This window comes from Phacochoerus africanus, chromosome 7, assembly GCF_016906955.1.
Source record: "Phacochoerus africanus isolate WHEZ1 chromosome 7, ROS_Pafr_v1, whole genome shotgun sequence".
Taxonomy (NCBI): domain Eukaryota; kingdom Metazoa; phylum Chordata; class Mammalia; order Artiodactyla; family Suidae; genus Phacochoerus; species Phacochoerus africanus.
Window position 1 is genome coordinate 59863 of NC_062550.1, and position 18529 is coordinate 78391.

General features: G+C 61.4%; 1 protein-coding gene across 4 annotated transcripts in view; it reads right to left on the reverse strand.

Annotated features, from left to right (window-relative positions):
* Window positions 1–1908: 1908 nt before the first annotated feature.
* The window catches only part of SHANK3 (SH3 and multiple ankyrin repeat domains 3), a 51647-nt gene continuing 35026 nt past the window's right edge, over window positions 1909–18529 (reverse strand). For 2 of the 4 annotated variants that reach the window (XM_047785837.1, XM_047785838.1), the window contains exons 21-22: window positions 12550–14803; window positions 1909–4424 (exon numbers count right to left, since the gene is read on the reverse strand). In XM_047785837.1, the coding sequence (XP_047641793.1) occupies window positions 3821–4424; window positions 12550–14803 (2858 nt within the window). In that variant the 3' untranslated portion in view covers window positions 1909–3820. Of the gene's footprint in view, window positions 4425–4466; window positions 5553–9900; window positions 10509–12549; window positions 14804–18529 lie in introns of those variants that run through there. The other 2 variants (XM_047785839.1, XM_047785840.1) reach the window with 2 other exon arrangements.

An 18529-nucleotide genomic window follows, 5' to 3' on the forward strand; every position in this document is an offset into this window, starting at 1 on the left:
TCACCTAAGCACTCCTGCTTTCACCCCATTTTTTCTCACCCTGATCCCTAACCCCTGCCAGCTGCCACCTGTCCCTATCTCACTTCTCTGGCTCCTGCTCATCCCCACCCACCCCCTCTTAGGATCCAGGGGGGCCCTCTGCAGAGCAGAAACCTCATCATCCATCCAGCCCTGGTGTCCAGGCCCCACCCAGAGTTGCCCACAGGGCCTTGAAGGCAGGCACTGGTGAGGGAGAGTTGGAGCCACAGACTCCACTCTGGGTTCTGGAGAGAGTGTTGGTAACTTGCTTCAGGCCCCCAGAGGTAAAGCTGGAACATTCTGAGGTCATGGGGAAGGCAGTAGAAGGCAGGGAGTCCTTAGCCCAGAGTGAGAAATCACCCTCAGGTGTTGAGAAGTTTCTAGCTTTCTCTGCCCCATGCCCCTCTGCCACCTTTCCACCTGCTCTTGCAGGAGTCTCTGGGGTCCAGATCTTGAGGGTTCTGACTCATCTTTGGAGGCACGAGGGTGGCTGCTGACCAGTGGGGATATTGGTCTTCTGGCCCAGACCCACAGGGGCGGGGTGGCAATTCCGTTTCCATGGGAGGCAGTTCCCATGGCCCATGCTCTTCCTTTCCTCCTCTGAAAATCTGGGCGTGCCCCAAGCTCCCGGCCCAGTGCCAGGGAGACCCAGGGTTCCACGTGCAGCTCAGAGGAGACCAACCCCCTGGCTGCCGCAGTGCTTCGGGAGCAGAGGGGGTCAGGGTTCCACCTCTGTCCCCACACTCAGACCCTTCCAGGTTCCCATGCCTTGACTTCCTTCTTGGCCCCTTCTGTGTGATGACCACAGTTTCAAACTTGAAAATGAAGCAAAATATTTAAAAACTTGAAACCCCACCACTTTCTAGACAGATGGCTAGCCTCTCAAGGTCCCAGTGCCAAGTGCTCACCATCCCTGCCTCCCCAGGGCCTCCAGCACCCCCAGCAGGCCCTCCAGACCTTCACTGGCCCACTCAGAGATTCTCCGCCTCCCCACCCCCTCTGGGTAGAGACACCTGAGCCCGCTTCTCTTCTGTCCACAAGGCTTCACTCCACCCACCATTCGGACCCATTCAGGATCTTCACAGTTTCCTAGAGGCATCTCCCAGGCCCCACCCTGGAAAACCTGAACCCAAGTCTGCATTTGTCGCGTGTCACACTCACACTCCACCTTGAGCCAGCATGGCCAGGCTCAGGCACCCACTGCCCCTTCCAAAACCCCACCGGGTGACTGGTACCCAACCGGTCTCATGTCACATCTCTGCAGCCCCCTGGTCCTCTCTCAGACATGGGCCCTGCAGTCTCCACCCACTTGCGGCCCCCTCGGTGTTTCCTTTGCCCGCTCACCCCACTGTTCCCTCTCCTTTCACTCCTTGAGCTGCCTCTGCCCGTCCTGTGAGCCAGCACCTGCCACCAGGTGCCACACAGGACCTGCTTCGTCTTGGCTGGTGGCGGCTGGCTCAGAGAGAAGGGCCAAAGCTGCGGGGGAGGGACAGCAGGGATAGACACGAGAGGGTTCAGACAGGAGCAGCAGAATTTAGGACACTCGGGGGAAGGGGAGGGGGACGGGAGCCATGGAGGGCAACTGGACTTCTAGCTCAGGATGGGTGAGCAGAGGGAAGTCTGCAGCTCGAGAGGCGTGGGCTCAAGTCCAGCAACCCCGAGAGAGATGCCGGGAGAAGCCAGGCACGTGGGCAGGGAGGTCACCCAAGAGCCCGACTCAGAGACAGGGATCTGAGAGTCCTTGGCGCATGTGGCGGAACACGTTCTCAAGGCTGGAGAGGGTTACAGGACCCGCCCAGGTGCGGCAGGGTTCATGCTCCCAATATCCCCTCAAGCAGGCAACTGAGAAATGGTTCCATTTCTTATAAATTTATTACATAATAATATTATAATAATTATTATCAATAATAATATAAGAAACATAGATCTCTGTGGGGTGTATCACAACGTCAGGGTCAGGAGGCCTCAGGACTGGAGCAGGGGTGAAATCCCCCAGATGGAACTCCATACAAAAGGAGGGGTGAAGCAGAACTGACCCTGTAAAGTTAAAAACCCAAATTGAACGGAACCAAAAACCCACAGGTGAGTGTGAGACGAGTGTGTATGTGGCAGTCTGTTACAGTGACTGCTGCTGTGTGTGTGACCTGGTCTGTTGCTGAAAGGGTTACTGGGTGTGACTCTGCCCAGGGAATGGGGCCGGTGGGCCGGGGCGGGGCGGATGGGCACAGACCGGCGTGCCAGGCCCCTGGGCTGTGAAAACTTCTGTTTTCTGGGTTTTTTTTAATTTTTATTAAAAAAAGCTAGAAATATAAACAGAAACTTGTGAGTGACGTGGATGGAGCTTTAGTCCAGACTCCAAACCCTAGGTTTAAAAACGTCCCAGGGCCCCCCCACCCCACAGGTCATTGCTGAGTGTGAGGAGTCACAGTAAGGGGGGCTGGGGTGCCCTCTGGGGTCTTTGCCTCTCCCCAGAGCTCGTAGTGGCCTGACTCTAGGGGTCCCCCGTGATCCCCCCCTAGAAGCCCGATGGGGGGTGCGGGCACTGCCTCCAGGGGCCCCTGGGGGCCTCTCCAAGCAGTGGGGCTTCATCAAGAGGGCCCGCTTGCTCAGGCTCGGCAAGGCTCTGGAAGGACAGGCTGGGCAAGCAGCAAGTCCCAGGTCGACCTCTGACTTTCTTTGGACGTGGAGACGGGGTGCTTCCACAGGCACACACCCATGCACGCACCCTGTGCACGCTTCCGAAGCCCCTACACTAGTCCAGAGTGGCCCCTCAAGACCACTCTCCAGTCAGGCACACGTGGGGCTCCGATGCACTCAGTCACACCCCGAGTTTCACACACTCGCACATGTGCGCACACACACACACAGGGCGGAACGGGAGACTTCGGGTCTGAGGCAGGGAGGCTTCTCTGCTGTAGTTGCCCAACAGCCGGAGGAGGAGGCTAGACCCCTTCTGGGGAGGGACCCTGTGAGGGAGAGAGCTAGGGGCAGGTGCCAGGGCCCTGCCGCCCCACCCCAGGGCACTGGTCTCCCAGGCCATCTGACCTTGCTAGTGCCCAGCAGGACTCGCTGCCTGCCGCCCCTCCTCCACGCAGCACCTGAAGGGTCGGTGGGGCACACTAGAGCTCAGCGGGGGGGGAGGGGGCCCAGTCGGGGCCCCAGGGCGGGTTCCTAGGACCCTGGCCAACCCCAGACCAGCTGGAGCGTCCCCCGCCCCATGTCGGGTGGCAGTGGCAGTTGAGGGGCCAGAGATGGAAGACTGGGCAGCTGCAGCGGAACCAGTGGGGGGGGCTGGAGGGGACGGGAAGGGAAGCTATTAAGGACAGAGATATTTGTTCCTTTTCTCGTTCCAAATATAGAGTGGATTAAAATATGCAAAACAGGGGGGGCTCCTTGGCCCCCCCAACCGAGAACCCCAATGTCTCCCCCCTCCCCCCGAGTCACCAAGGTGTGTCCTGACCTCGCATGCTGGACTAAGTTCCCCCCTCCGGGAAAGTAGCCACCAGGAGCTGAGCGGGAGATGGTCAGGCCGGAGCGCCCCGCCCCCAACCCCCTCCCGCTCCAGCCTCCATGGCCCGCGCCCTTCCTGACCGTGTGCTGGGTGGGGCTCGCCGGCCTGGGAGGGCACTAAGCAATGTACAGGGCAAGTCTCCGAGCAACAGCAAACAGGACGATTCATGCAACATTCCTGGCCCGGGTGCCGTTGGCGGGGTGGGGGCGGGCCGAGCCCGCGGCCCGGGGGAGGAGAGGGGGGCCCTGCCCGCAGGGCGCGGCCGGGGCGTGGCTGGGGGGAGAGGGGGCGTCAGCTGCCGTCCAGCTGCCTGAGCGCGCGCTCGATGTTCATGCGGTGGCCCACGCGCGTGACGCCCAGCTCCACGAAGTCGTCCTTGGTGAGCGCCGGCAGGTGCGCGCCCTCAATCTCATGGTCCTCGAAGCGGTCGCGGTGCTCGCCCAAGTGGATGCTCTCCAGCCAGTCGCCCACGTCGAACTTGCTCCAGAGTTGCAGGGGCTTCTGCTGGAAGGGCCGGCGCGGGCCGGGGGCCCCCGGGCCGGGGCCGGGGCCGGGGCCGGGCGCGGGCGAGGGCAGCGGGGACGGCGAGGGCGAGCGGCTGCGCGCGCTCACGCTGCGCACCACGAAGCGCACCTCCTTCGGCTCATGCGGGATGGAGAGGCTGGACGACTTGAGGATGGTGGGAGGCGTGAGGCCGAAGGGCCGCCCCGCGCCCCCCGCGCCCGCCCCCAGCCCCTCCACCCGCTCCAGCGACGCGGGCTTCACTGGGCTCGGGGCGCGCCGCGCCACGGGGTAGCGGCCGCCGGGCCGGACCGGGTAGGAGGCCCCGCCGCCCGGGCCCCCAGGGCTGCGCTGCGCTGAGATGGAGCTCAGCTCACCGAGGCTGCTGAAGAGCCTGCGGAGGGAGAGGGGGTCAAGGCCAGGTGAGGGGCACCAGGCGAGGCGGGGGGCGGGCGGAGGGGAGTGGGGCCAGCGGCCAGGAGGACGCTGGGGGCTGGGTGGGGTCGTCTTAAGGGCCAGAGGAAGAGAGAAGGGTAGGAGCTTCTGGTTACTCCGGCCTGGCCCCCAGGGTCAGAGCCAATACGCTGCTGGGGGCGCGCGGGGTGGGGGGGGGGAGGCGAGACTGAACGGAATAGGAGTAAAACCCATGGCCCCCTCCACCCCGTGGGGGCTCCGGGAGCAGCGCACCAGAGGAAAGACAGCCTCCGGGGCAGAAGACTTACCGCCCAATTCTGAGAGCCCAGGACACCGGCTCTGGCAGTGCCCCAGCCACCCGCACCCTGGGTTTGGCTGGCAATACCCCTCACCACTCCCCACACACAGCTCTGTTCTCAGGAGGAGACCCAGAGAGACCTGGGCTGGCTGCAGGGCTGCTGAGTGCTGATAAAGGCTGGCGGTAGCACAAGATGGAACAAGTCCATGAGGCCTGAGACAGACATGGGTGGTGCTCACACCCACACAGAGAAGCAGCACGTGCAGGACAGGTGTGAGACAGCCACACACCCGTGAAACTCGGCCTCCCTGCACAGGACAGCACACAGCAGCAGCAGTAGCAACCACACGTGTTACATACATGCAGCAACAGTGGTAGGAGTGGCAGTGGCCTGCTCAAGACAGTGACACAGCAGCATATGTCCCCGCCGCGCGTGCACTCGCATGTGCGCGCGCACGCTCACACACACACACACACACACACACACACAGATGGTTCCTCGCTTCCCAGCTGATAGGAAGCCAGGCCTTCAGCCCCCAACCCGCCCCCAGCATGGCCATGGTGAGAGGCCCAGCTGGGGGGAGCTCCCCCGGAGAAAGCCTACTCCCCGATCCGGCACGCCCCCACCCCGTTTCCTTCCCCATCCCTCACTGTGGCCAAGGGAAGCCTCGGGGGGGCTGTCCGTGGCACCAAAGCCCCATGAAGCCACGCAGAGCAGAGATCCAGGTGGGCAGGTGCAGCGTGTGGACAGTGAGAGGCATGGGATGGGCATGCTCACTTACACAGCCGGTGCTCGGGGCCACCGCGCAGCTAGACAGAGCAGCCACATGCAGATGGGCAGGAGAGAGCAATGAGAGAGAGTGTTAGCGGCCCAGGCCCTCAAGGCAGGCACGTGGCCCACAGTCATGACCACAGGAAGGGCAGCCAGGTGCAGGGACACCCCCCACCCCCGCCACCGCCCCTGGCCAGCTACCCAGTGAGGGAGGAACTCAAGACACGGTGGGCCCGGGTGCAATGGAACGGAACGAATCTGGGGCTGCTGGGGGAGGGAAGTGCAGGCCAGACTCTGCAGGTCTGAGTGGGCTTCTGGTTTGCCTGCGACCTATTCTCTGGCTTGTGAAGTGCAGACCACAGCCATGCCCATCCCCAGGCTTTACCTGGAACCCTGTGTGGCAAGTGCTGGGCAGACACCTGGCACTTGGGGATGCTCTGTGCCCCCTTATACTGCACTGTCTGACAGGCCTCCCTCCGGCTGCCATCCCACCCCCCTCTCCCTGCCCCTGCAGGGACGGGGCTCAAGGACCTCTGCTCTGCTTTCCCACCAACCTCTGCACTGCGCACAGTGCACGGGGCACCTGAGCAGCTTTCCTCCCCTGGAAGCAGGTTTCGTCCTTTCTTCTCTCACCTCAGCTGCACAGGTGCAAGGTCAACCTCTCCCTGGAGGTCCAGCTTTGTCCCTTCTACTTGACCTGGTTTCTGTCACCTTCCACTGGCTCCCTCCCCTCAGCCTCTGTCCCTACTGCTCCTCCCAAGTGCTCAGATCCAGAGTGGAGCCTCTGGAAGAGGACAGACCATGTCTCCCCCACGCAGGCAGAAAAGAGCTGCAAGGACACCTGGGGTGGTGGGCTCAAGGAACACCAAACACCAGAAGAAGCCCTCCCTGCTCCCACCACTTGGGGCCTCTATGGTACCATCTGGGTTTCAGGACAAAGTAGAGGGTGGCAGTGGAAGGCAGGTGGGGGGAGATACAAGGGGGGGGGAGCGGGGGGTGCCCAGGTGGTAATGACTGCTCAGGAGAGGGAGAGGGGCTAGTGCTGGGGGAGATGCTGAGGGAACAGGGCCCGTGGAATTGAGTTCAGTAGGATGCCACCCCACCCCTACCCCCGCCACAGCTGGGGTCCTTATGCAAAGACCCTGGCGTGGGGTCATGCATCTCAGGATGGAGTCCTGCATGGCCCCACCCCCGAGGGGCTCCTGAAGCAGGGTCTGGAGCCCTCCTGCCTAGCAGAGGGTGAGCTGAAGGCCTAGGATGACGGCAGGCTGGCACCCAGGGAGACCTTCCCACGAGAAGATACTGGGTGTGGGAAGGGGGGCACCTGCCAGAGGTTAGAGATGGTGTCAGGGGTGAGTGCAGGGAGGAGGGCCAGTCACACTCCCAGGGCTGCCCAAAGCCCAGTAGAAATGGTCGGAGACCTGGAAGAACCTCGGGGAGGCTCCAGAGCATGCAGGGCATGGCCAGGGAGCCCATGGGCCAGGTGTCTGTTCCTCCCCTTCCTCTTGGGGAGCAGGGATGTGCCCGCATTGTCCCAGGCCAGGAACCCGGACAGCGTACACGGCCGAGGTCCACACGTTTCCACACCACCTCTGCACACCCATCACTGTCCATAACAGCTCACAGCTGTCTGACCAGTGCCAGGCCCTGACCACAGACGGCATGGTCACCACACAACCGCTGCCATGGGGCTTCTGAGCCACCCACCCTCTGACACACAGTACCTCACGAGGCACCATCACCCCTGAGTGCCTTCAGCAGTTTCTCCAGACAGAGCAACGAGCCTCCACAGTCCGCAACCCCTTTCCCACCAGGGTCTGAATCTTGCCCTCTCTTGCTCCTCAGCTGGTGAGGTCTGGCCTCGACCCTGCCCCTGCAGCTGCCAAGGCTGTCAGCAGACTCTTCTTGCTGACCTGTCCACTTGTTTCCCTCTGAGGCGGCCTTTCCTCTCTCCCCTTCCTTCCTAGATGGGCTCCCCTCTTAGTTCAAACCTTCTCCCAGGCCGGGTCACCCACTCCCACCCTTTGCTGTGACTAATGTGCCCACAAATGCCACATGTGAGGCCCAGCCAGTCTCACCTGAGACCCAGACCTCTACTGGGGTCTCCAAACATGCTCCCTTCCCCCCAGTCCTTCCCACACCAGGGTCCTGGGAGCCACATCAGCTGTTCCAGCTCCCCCTTGCCCCATCCCCCAGGTTGGTCCCAACCCCCAGCATTAACCCAGGCCACTCCCCTCATCGCCCGGCCTCCTCTGGCTCCAGACTTGTTAGGGTCTTACTCAGGACCTGTCCCCTCACTTCCTACTTGTTCTCCTTGACTCTTGGCACCCAGCTTGAAGCCAGGAACACCATTTGTACTGAGAAAATGTCATAAAACAAAAAGTAATATAACATGTCATCCTCAGGCCTGACTGCCTATTAGCCCATGGGTACCAACAGGCCAGAAAAGCCCACTCTGGCCCCGGTCCCTGCCTGGAGCCTTCTGCCGCTGCACTCACACAGGGCAGGTCCAGGCCTGTGGCCCTTTGCACTCTGAGCGCCTCATGATGGGGAATAATGCTCAAGAGGAGCACAAACTAGCTTTGGGCTCGGAAGCACCCACCCTCTTTGGTCCTGGTGTGTCACTCCAGCCCTTGAACTTCTCACTGCACACACCAGCTCATGGTTCCAACCTTGAAGCACTCCAAATGCCCCTATGTCCCCTTCCTGGTGACCCCTTCCTGCTCCCCCAGCAGAGGTCAGGGCTCCTGAAGCCCTGATCTCGCCTCCTGTGAACACACTTCACATCCGCAATGCTGTCTGACCCGCCAGGACACAGCACACCCTGGCCCCGGGCCCTGCAGTGGCCGGCACACAGTGTCAGTCCGTTTCAGAAGAACAAACCCTGCTGGCTTGAGGCACCTGCAGGCACGTGGGGCTTCACCCACGTCGCAGTCAGACATGCTGGCAGGACAGGGCTCACAGTAGGTCACGGCAGGGTTTCTCCACCATCACAGGATCATGCATCTTTGGTGGGAAACTCATTAGTGATCTACTAAAGAAGCTGTCTGATACCACACACAAGGATATAGAAGGTTCTGAAAGGTACTGCAAGAAAGAGACCTCTTTGACTTTGTGTCAAAGCTTTCGTTCATTTCATCATGAACCTTTTCCTGTAAAATCCGACGTGAGGGTCAGACAAATGTAAAACTGAGAGCCACAGCAAGACTGAGTGTTGCTGTGCAACTCAGACCATGTGTAGGATTCAGAACCAGCCATGGGGTTGTCCAGAACAGACGCGGGGCTCTGAACAGACAGATGTTCTGTCTACCAGGCAGCTGGACCCAAAGCAAGAAGCACAGAGCAGGTGGATGGTCTGAGATCAAAGTTCCAAAAAGCCAAAGGCCAAGGGCTTTCCAGTTGGCCCTGGTGCATTTCCACAAGTTATCAAGCTTCAAGTTCATGACATAAGTGGCAACGTCCCCTTCCCCTTCTGAGACCTCACTAGAGCTCAGGCTACAGAGTGTGGCTAAAGGACACCAGAACCTAGACCTAGCAGTCAGTGAGCAAGGTGGGCAGAGAGAGGACCTCCTTTCTCGTGGTGTCCGCTGGGTGAGGAGAAGGGCAGGCCTGGGAGGGAACACCTGCAGGGGGGGCAGGGACAAGGCTTGGGGTGTGACCTATCTAGTGGCTGTGGCAGGTGCTCTAGCGCTTCTGCTAGGACCAGGCTTGGGAAGGAAACAGCCCTACCTGGACATCAGAACTTCCTATACTTCGTACATTTATCTAAGAGACAGTATCATTAGCAGTTTTATCACCACCTGAAAAATGGGTGCCAGACCCTAGCCAGCGCTGGCTGCAAAACAAGAGCTGTCCAGCAGCCCTGCTGGCCACATGGAAGGCTGACAGGACATGCCCACAGCATCTCCTGCTCAGCCAGGAGCCACAAGAAAAGGGCCTGGGGTAGTCAGTGGGGTCCACTGCAGAGGGTAGGGTTTCACCCAGGCCTGAGGGCAAGACGTGGAGAGAAGGGAATGCAGAGGGGAGCGGGGAAGGAGAGGCAGCGCGGATGGTGGGTTTAATGTAGCAGAGCCCACCATGCTCACTGACTGCCAGGTCTAGGCTCTGGTGACCTTTAGCCACAGACCCTCTGCACCCTGAGTCTGGTGGCACTGGCTGGACTCAAGTGCCAGTGATTGCAGGATCCGTGTGCTCGTTGTTACACACCTGACTGATAAATCAGGGTGTTGGTCTACAGGTGAACACATGCGCATCTCCGTGTGGGGAATCGCTGCACATAAAGCCACTGTCTGTCAGCAGAAGAGGACTAGCAACAGGGGCTCCGGACTACAGCGGACAGAAAACGGGGCTTGGGGTCAGGTGGCACCATTTACTGGCCAGAATGGATCTCTTTCGAATCTTAATTTTATTGTCTGGAAAATGGAGATTATATCGCTGTCCATCTAACAGAACGGCTGTGAAGATGAAATAACATGACTTGATCTTCTCTAGTGCACACGGCCCTCTTACTTTCCCACGAGGACACGACGAGTCAACCCAGGGGCCCGGCCGGGTGCCTGGTGCTCACAGGTGCTGTGGGTCACCCTCACCGTTCAACGGGGGAGGCCCTGAAGTTCACAGAGGTCAAGTGGTTTGTCCAAGACCACAAAGTCAGATGCCGTCTGCTGAGGGCTGGCCCCAAGCCGATGTCTAGGAACAAAGTGAGCTGCGAAAGCTGGTGCTCTTGTTTTAGGCTTTCCGGCATCTGGTACCTCTGGTAACAGTACCTGAGCTTTCCTTGGGAAAGGCGCCCTCCCTCTCAGCCTGGGTCCAGTCACTGGGCGGACCCCGGGCCCTGGCTCCTAGGACAGCATACGGCTCAGGCCTGGCCAGTGGCAACCCTACGGCTTCCTGACCCCAGTGACCACTTCAGGGGAAGCAGGGGATCCACATGAAGCCAAGCGGAGGCTGGAATGTTGCAGGAACTCCCGAGGGAAAGAGGCTCACTCTTGGGCCTGCAGAACAGATGGAACGTGAAGGCTGGAAATGCTGGCCCTGCCCCTCCTCCACACCGCATCCAAGAAAAGGAACAAGTACAGGTCCTGGCACAACCCAGAGCCCCCGGACACGGGAGCCTTACCGTGACAATGGGGAAATGCCAGAGACGGTTGTGGGGGGCCGTGGTGGAGGTTCTGACGGAAAGACCACCTCCCCCTGCCCCACCACTGCCCGGCTGCCTCGCCTCGCGGGAGCCAGCAGGGCGAGGGTGAGACCTGGGATCCCCTGGGCTCGACAGCCAGCACACCTCAACCTTCCTTCTGTGGCATTCGTCCGAAGCCACCTCCCTAGACTTCAAGTCACAAAAGACAGCACTTGCACTTAGCCTTGTTCTTTCACGCACTTGGCAAATGCTTTATTGAGGGCCTGCATTGTGCCCCTGAGGGGCAGGCTCTGTGCTACCCACTTTAAATGGCTGAAATTTTCATCGGGACCAAGGGGAACAGGAGAATGGAGGGGCTGGCAGAGGGAGGAGAAGCAGAGAGTGAAGATGGGGGCTGGCCCAGGCTATGTCAGGGAGTCCCCACCCTCAGGAGTCCATTCCCCAGAGGCCTAGGACCCAGGCTGCTCGTTGCAACTGGCCATCCCTGGCCACACCCCAGCACCCGCTCTAAGGGCACTTTAAACACAGCCCTGCTGGGAAGAGGGCTTTCACGTTCAACGGGGGGTTCAAAAGGCAAAAGGGGGGCGGCCCCAGGGCAGGCATGGGCTGACAGGAGCTGGAGAGCAGCCATCCCATGCCACTTAGCAGAGGCGTCACCAGCTTCCAAGCCCCCACTGATATTTCAAGTCCTTAGCTTGAAGAACGTAGATCAGCCAAGCCCTTACAAAACCTGAATCCTCACTGTTTGGGGAACTCTGCCTTCTGAGGCCGACAGGAAAGACTCTCTAGGCTGGTCATCAGCGTGGCAAGAGCAAGAGTCAGGAGGTGGCAGCCACAAAGCCAGAGGCTGAGAAGGGCCCACGGGGCGCAGAAGCCACAGGCAGACACGAGCCGGCCAGGGCACGGCCAGCTCTGCCTCAGACCAGCACTCGAGGAGCTAGCTCTCCCCGCAGCATCCCCGCAGGCCCAAAGGGGCCCCCCTCCAGAATGAGGTCCTCGAGGAAAGCTCCAAGGGATGCGCTCAGCAGAGCAGAGCCTCAGCCCCTGCTCAGCCCCCCTCCCCAAGACAGTGCGGCCCCCGTTTCCAAGGCACGAGGTGGCCTCTTCAAGTCCCCACCTTGCGTAGGAGGTGGGAGAGGAGGACAGAGGAATGGGCAAGACGTGGAGGAAAGGGAACAGATGGAGGCGCAGAGAAACGGTATGACTTCCGTCTAAGAATGGCTTCTTAATGCACTTTGAAAATCACGCACAGGAGTCTGTTTGAGGGACTTAGGCGGTGCTGAGAGTCAGAAATGTTTCTGGGACAGAAAACAGGAAATTGGTGGTGGGTCCTAAAAGGAAAAGGATCCAGTGCGCTCAAAAGGAAGTGAGGCAGCTACAGGAAAGGTGGCACCAGCCGCATGTGACAGCCATGTGACCACAGGGAGGAAGAGGGGGCGGTGTGCACAGGGCCACAGAGAAGCCAGACAGCTGGGGTTAGGGTTAGGGTCAGAGTGGACCACAGAACCTTTGGTGGTTGAGGCAGCTACGGTCAGGAGTGAGAGCGAGAGTCCGCAGGAGCCCCTGGGGCGGGAGCCGCCAGGAGGCTGTTCCGTGGAGGTGCTCAGGCTCAGCCTGGGCCTCTGGCGGGAGCCCAGCTCCCACTCTCAGCACCAACAGGAATGGAGAGAACAGCACCCCTGATAGTTCGGATCCCTGAAAGAGCCTTTGGCCTCAGACAAAGCAAGGCCAGGTGAAAAACAGAGGAGTGAACGGGAGGAGCACGGGGGCCGGGCAGACAGGTGACAGGATGGGCTGTGGAGGGGGAACCATGGGTGGACGAGAGGAAGAACGAGGGGAGCGGGGAGGGCAGGCATGGACACGGGACAGGACCCTCCCCACACTGCCCTGCTCACCGAGCTGCCGCGATGGGCGACTTCTTGGCAGGGTCCAGCAGGCCGCCCAGGCCACCAACCGGCTCCTCCCCCAGGGAGCGGGTGTCTTTGTTCAGCTGCTGCAGGCGGGAGCTGAGCTCACTGATCACAGTTGGTTTGTCGTCTTCAGGCCCGGGGAGCCCCCGGCTCTCCACGGGGTCCCCCCACAGCTTGGACCTTCTCTGGAAGAGGTAGCGAGGGCGAGCAGGCCCGGCAGCAGAGGCCAGCCCGGCGGAGACGGCATGGTGCTGCTGGGCCATGAGCTCGCTGTCAGAGGACTGCTTCAGCAGCGGGTCCCTGAAGGTCACCGGCCCCTTCCCCAGCGGGGACTTGAGCTTGGGCTTGGGAGGCACTGGTGGCTTCTCGAGTAGAAAAGTATGTCCGTCGGCGAAGGAGGTGTGGGTGTCGGTGAGTTCCCCGCTCTCCGAGCTCAGGGTGGACATGCTGGACACCGTGGAGATGGTGCTCGTTGTCTCCAGGTGGGGGTCGCTGGAGCTGCGCGTGTCGGCCTCCTCCACCCCCGAATCCGCTGCAGACTCGGGGGCAGGGGGCGGCTCGCTGCTCGGCTTCCCTGAGGCCGGGCCTGGCACCGTGGTGGGCGAGGGACCTGGGCCAGGGAGGGGGGTGGCCAGCAGGACCCCGTTGGCAAATTCTTCGGGAGGCGGCACCAGTCCGATGCGGGCCAGCTCCTCTCTGGTCTCCTCGTCGCTGGAGGAAAGCTGGGCGGGCGGCAGGTTCACAGCGAATACCAGCTCTGGCTCCTCCTCTGAGCTGCCCTGGCCTGGCCCGGTGTCTGCTGGGGTACTGCCAGGGGGCTGGACGCGCGGGCTGGGCAGGGGCTCTGCCACCACTGCTGACTGTGTGGGGGCTGGGGTCAGCTCTGGGGTGCCCGGGTGCTCCTCTTCGGCCCCCAGCCCGCTGGGCTCCTGCCCATTGCTGGTAGCATGCACGACGATGAGGCCGGCCGGCCGCTGCAGGGACGTGTCCAAGACGCTGAGGATCATGGACTTCTTGTCCTCCGGCGACTTCCGCTCTTCCCGGGGAGCTTTCTCAGGCTCCCTGCGAGCAGGCACAGGAACCCAGGCTGGGCTCCTGGGGGAGAAGGCTGGGGAGGCCAGGGGCCCTCGCTCAGAGTCACGGGCCTGCACATCCACAAATAATGGCCCTGGGCGGTCGGCATCAGGGCTGTGCACAGGAGTGGGGGAGCGGGAGGGTGCCTGGGAGGCCAGAGCCCGCTCGCGGGCAGCCAGGGCAAGGGCCAAGGGTGAGCTGGGGTCCAGGGGTTTGCCGGTGAGCGGGTGGATGAAGGTGGAGCCCGAAGGCCCAAGGCTCGGGCCGCTGACCAATGGCTTGAGAGCAGAGACAGGGGAGGGCAGCAGCAGGTCGCGGCCGGTGGTGGTAGTGCCAGGCCCCAGAAGGCGCTCGTCGATGGAGCGGGAAGGCTGCAGGGAGGGCAGGTCTGTGCTCGGAGAGCTGCCCTCGATGGCTCCCACGGACAGGAACACGGTGGAGCGCCGCCGCTCCTCCAGCCGCCGGTCCTTGGCCGGGGCTGGGCCGCCGAACGCGAGCCCAGGGCTGTCCCCGGGGCCGTAGTCGAGGCCGCTCGGCCGAGGCCCGCGGTGCGTCGGGGAGGGCTCACGGGCGAAGCTGCCGCCAACCGGGCCAGGGCTGCCCACGGCCAGGGCCGCGCGCTCCTGCGCATCTTCCACCTGCAGCTGCTTCACCAACGGGCTTTTACGGCGCTGAGGTTTGGACGGCGCGAAGAGGCTGGCGCTGAAGGCGCCAAGGTTGGCGTAGGGGCTGTCGGGGCCCGGTGGCCGCGGCCGGCGCTTGGGGCGCTCTGGCGGGGTGGCGGCTGGCGGGGGCCGAGGGGCGTCGCCCACCTCGGGCGCCGAGTCCTGAAGGATGATCATGGAGCGCGCGCGCTTCTGCCGCTCTGGGTAGGGCAGCGGACCCAGGGGCGCGCCGGAATCGTAAAGGCCTGGGGCTCCCGCGCCCAGCCGCGCCTCCAGGCCGGGCTTGAAGCTGGAGCGCACGGTGTCGTAGGCGCGACCCGGCGGCGGAGGCGGCGAGAAGGCGGGGGGCGGCCCGGAGTCGAAGTAGTAGGGAGCGGGCGGCGGTGGCGGCGCGGTCTGCGGCGGCGGGGGGATGCCGCGGCCCTCGCGCACCGAATCCTGCATGGACGTACTCCTCGGGAAGCGCCCCTCCAGCAGGGACGCCAGCTTCTCATCCTCTCCTGCGGACAGAGGGGCGCCGGTGAGCCTGGCCCGGGCGCTGGGAGCCAGGGTCTTCGAGGAGGCCCCTCCGGACCCGGCGCCCCCACCCCTCCCCGCAGGGGCCGGCCCTGCCCCCCACCCAAGGGCACTCGAGGTCCCAGACCCAGACGCAAAGGCTCCCTAGAAATCCGCGGGAGGTGCTGGCTCGCCCGCAAGAGGGCAGGGTCAGGGGGCCGTGGGCGCTGGCGTTGGAGAGCAAGGGGCGACACAGGGAACCAAGAGCAGGGAACTGACCAAGGCCCCCAGTCTGGCTTGTCCCCGAAAGGCTACAGGCTGCACCCCAAGCCCAGTGCTGGGTTTGGAGGGCTCCTGCGGAGACCAAGAGAGGTATCAGTTCAGATGGAGGGCCTGGGTGGGCCCCACCAACAGAGGCTCTGACAAAAGGGCTGAACTCTGACTACTCGGGTTGGGGAAATGAAGAGGGCCCCCAAACATCTGAGCAGAGAAGGGGCGGCCCTCCTCCTGCCAGCTGCAGAGAAGAGCTAGGGGTGGCTGGAGCAGGTCTTCCCACCCAGGACTGCACAAGGCCTCAATTCAGAACCAGCAGCAGTGGAACAAGCAGGTGTCACTGGGAGGCCCTGGCGACAGTCAGAGGTGGGAGGTAGGGAGGAGATCCGCAATGAGGGGGAGCTCTCCTGAGCAGCAGTGATACACGGCAGCAGGGCAGCAGGGCTGCGGCAGTGAGGGCTGATGCCCAGGTGAGGGGTGCTTTGTGACAGAAGCCCCGAGAGGCTCAACCCCAGAGACGGACAGGCTCTGGACCGGCAGAGGCTGCCAAGAGGTCACCGCCATAATCCTAGGGGCTGGAATTCAGTAAGGATGGGTGGAAGGAGGGAGGGAGGGTTCCCATAGAATTGCAGGCAGAGCACCTGTCACCTGTTTCAGTTTTACTCCTTCTCGGCTGTGTGATCCCAGGCCGGGCCCTGAGCTTCAGGTCCCTTGCGGACAACACAGACTTAAAATGAATGCTACCTGCCTGCCTCACTTAGATATCATTAGGATCCGTGCAAGAGCAGTCCTGTTGCCTAACCTCAGAGCGTCCTTGGGTACACAGTGCGGACACCTGTGCTGCAGGTGTGCCCAGCTAGGCTGCCAGTGTAAGATGGCCGGATCCAAGGAGAGGATGAGAGGCTCCTCCATGCTGACACCCAGGGCCCTGGCAGAGGACCTTGGGAACCCGCTCCTGGCCCCACTCTGGGCTTGGCCACAGTTCTAGGAACTCCCGACGCTGCAGGCTGCCTCTTCCCAACCACCTCCTCCTTTAGCCGCCACGGCGCTCTCACCAGGCCTCCCACACCGCACTGCCTGCATGTGTCCAGCGTAACAGCTCTTTTATCCACAGGCACAGCCCTCGTTGGGAGGGGCGGCGGGGGTGGGTGTGTGTAAGATTAGGTTTGAATTCTAGCTCTGCCAGCTGCTATCTGATGTTTCTTAACCTCTCGGCTCTTCCGTTTCCTCATCGCTGGAGCCGTGCCCTCCCCCCCGCCCCGTGGGGCAGTGTGTACTGGTGCCCTTTAGAGCTTACAGCACAGGCCTGAGTACCTAGAAGCACCCGCCCCAGGAAGACGGCTGAGGTCTTCCTCCTCCATGTCACTTTTAGGTCTGCCTTCCACCCTGACTGCTGGACACAGAATTTGTGCCAGGTTCATCCCGGGGCCTCCTCCCCACTGCATTTCTTTTCGTTTGGTTTTTGTTTTGCTTTTTAGGGCCGCAGCTGCAACACATGGAGGTTCCCGGGCTAGGGGTTGAATTGGAACTACAGCTGCTGGCCTACACCACAGCCACAGCCACACAAGATCTGAGCCATGTCTGTGACCTATGCCACAGCTCACGGCAATGCAGGATCCTTAACCCACTGAGCAAGGCCAGGGATCGCACCTGAGTCCTCATTGCTAGTCAGGTTCGTTACTGATGAGCCACAATGGGAACTCCCCTGCTGCATTTCTTCCTCGGCATATAAACGCAGCTCAGTACCCACAAGCCTGTGCATGAGACGGAGACACACAGGGAAAGCTAGTGCTCCTGCGGGACTGACCTAAGGTGAAGACACGTCACTTGCCTTGGGATGAAAGAGGAATCTGTTCTGCCAGAGTGGGTGGGCATTTCTCCAGCACTGACTGTGCACCAGTCACAAGACGCAGGACCTACATCTACTGTCAACATTTGCAGCTGCTCAGGACTCAGCCTGTGAGCACAGCCCCCGCCCCCCGCCCCCGGGTGGGCCTCAGCGTGGCCTGGGAGATGGGTACTAGACGGTTCCCATGTTTATGGATCAGGACCCTGAGGTCCCAAGGACTGAGATGTGTGCCCAGAGCCACAGAGCTGGGACAAGGGGTAGGAGCCCCAGAGTCTGACAGCTCCTCCACCGTTCATGCGGGCAACGGGCAGCAGGTGAGGGCAAAGGTGATTAAAGATGAGCCACTCATGGACAGAGCATGGAAGGGTCCAGGAGGGACAAGTAGGGAAGGGCTGGCAAACACCACTGAGAAGCTCAGAGCCTACAGTTCGTGCACTTCCGATCCAGACCTGTGGCGGTCAGTACTGGGGCGGAGTGGGCTGAGGGCGGGCAACCCAGGAAGAGTAAGGGCAGGTGCAGAGCAGTGAGTCCTGGGAGAAGAGGGAGGCAGAGACAGATGTGTCCCGATGAAGCAGACGAGGGCTGCGTGAGGTCCTAGGGCCTCAGGGCAACGAGGAGCCCACTGAGTGGCAACTCCAGGGATGTGATGTGCCATCTGCTCTGCAGAAAGCCATCTTTGGCCTGAGGGATGGACTACAGGGTGAAGCTGGGGCAGGAGGTCAAGAGGAGATCAAAGCTGTGGTCCAGCCATGAGATAATAAGGCCTGGGACAGCAGGGCTGCAGGCATGGTGAGAAGCTGGCTGCCAGGTGTGTAAGGAAGCAAACGGTCCCTAATTTGTCAGGGGAGGCTGAGAATGAGGTGGAAACCAAGGAGGGAACCAGAGTGGATACCCAGGGATTAGGCCAGGGAGGTCAGGCAGGGAAGTGCCTCTCTGCTCCAAAGTAGGTGCAGTCACACCTGCCCTCTTCCCCACTCTCCCAAATACAGAAAAGGCCCACTGCTATCTCTGAAGGATGACGCTGTATACAATGGCCTGGCAGCAATTCACCCCATTACCTACCAGAAATCCATGCTCCCCTGCATGTCTAAACCCAAACGCACCTCCCCTCAGCCTTCCTTAACCCTCAAGTGCAGCTGGTACTCCCTAGTCAGCTCCACCTATAAATGCCCCTTCGCATCCACCATGTAACTGCCGAGCTGAGCTGTCTGCAGATGTGTCACCTCCCCCAAAGGAGCTCTCAGACCCTGCCCAGCATCACAGGGGTCACGTGGTGAATGAGGGATTGAGTTTTAGGCAGCTGGTTAGCCAGGTGGGTGAAAAGAAGACAGGTGAAGCAGCTGTGTGACCTTGGGCAAGTCATTTTACCTCTTCACTTATTTCCTCATCTGTAATAGAGAAGGGCCAACAGTGTCACCTCAGCAGGGTTACTCTGGGTGTTACACGAACAGTGTGCGTGAAACACAGTGTTACAGGAAGTACTGACTAGGCTCTCACGCTGCTGCTTAACACATGATGGGTGTGGTGGCGTACGCGGACCAACGGACAGACAAGCGGAAAGGCCAATGGCTGAACTGACAGACGGAAAACTGGAAAGGTGCGTAACTGG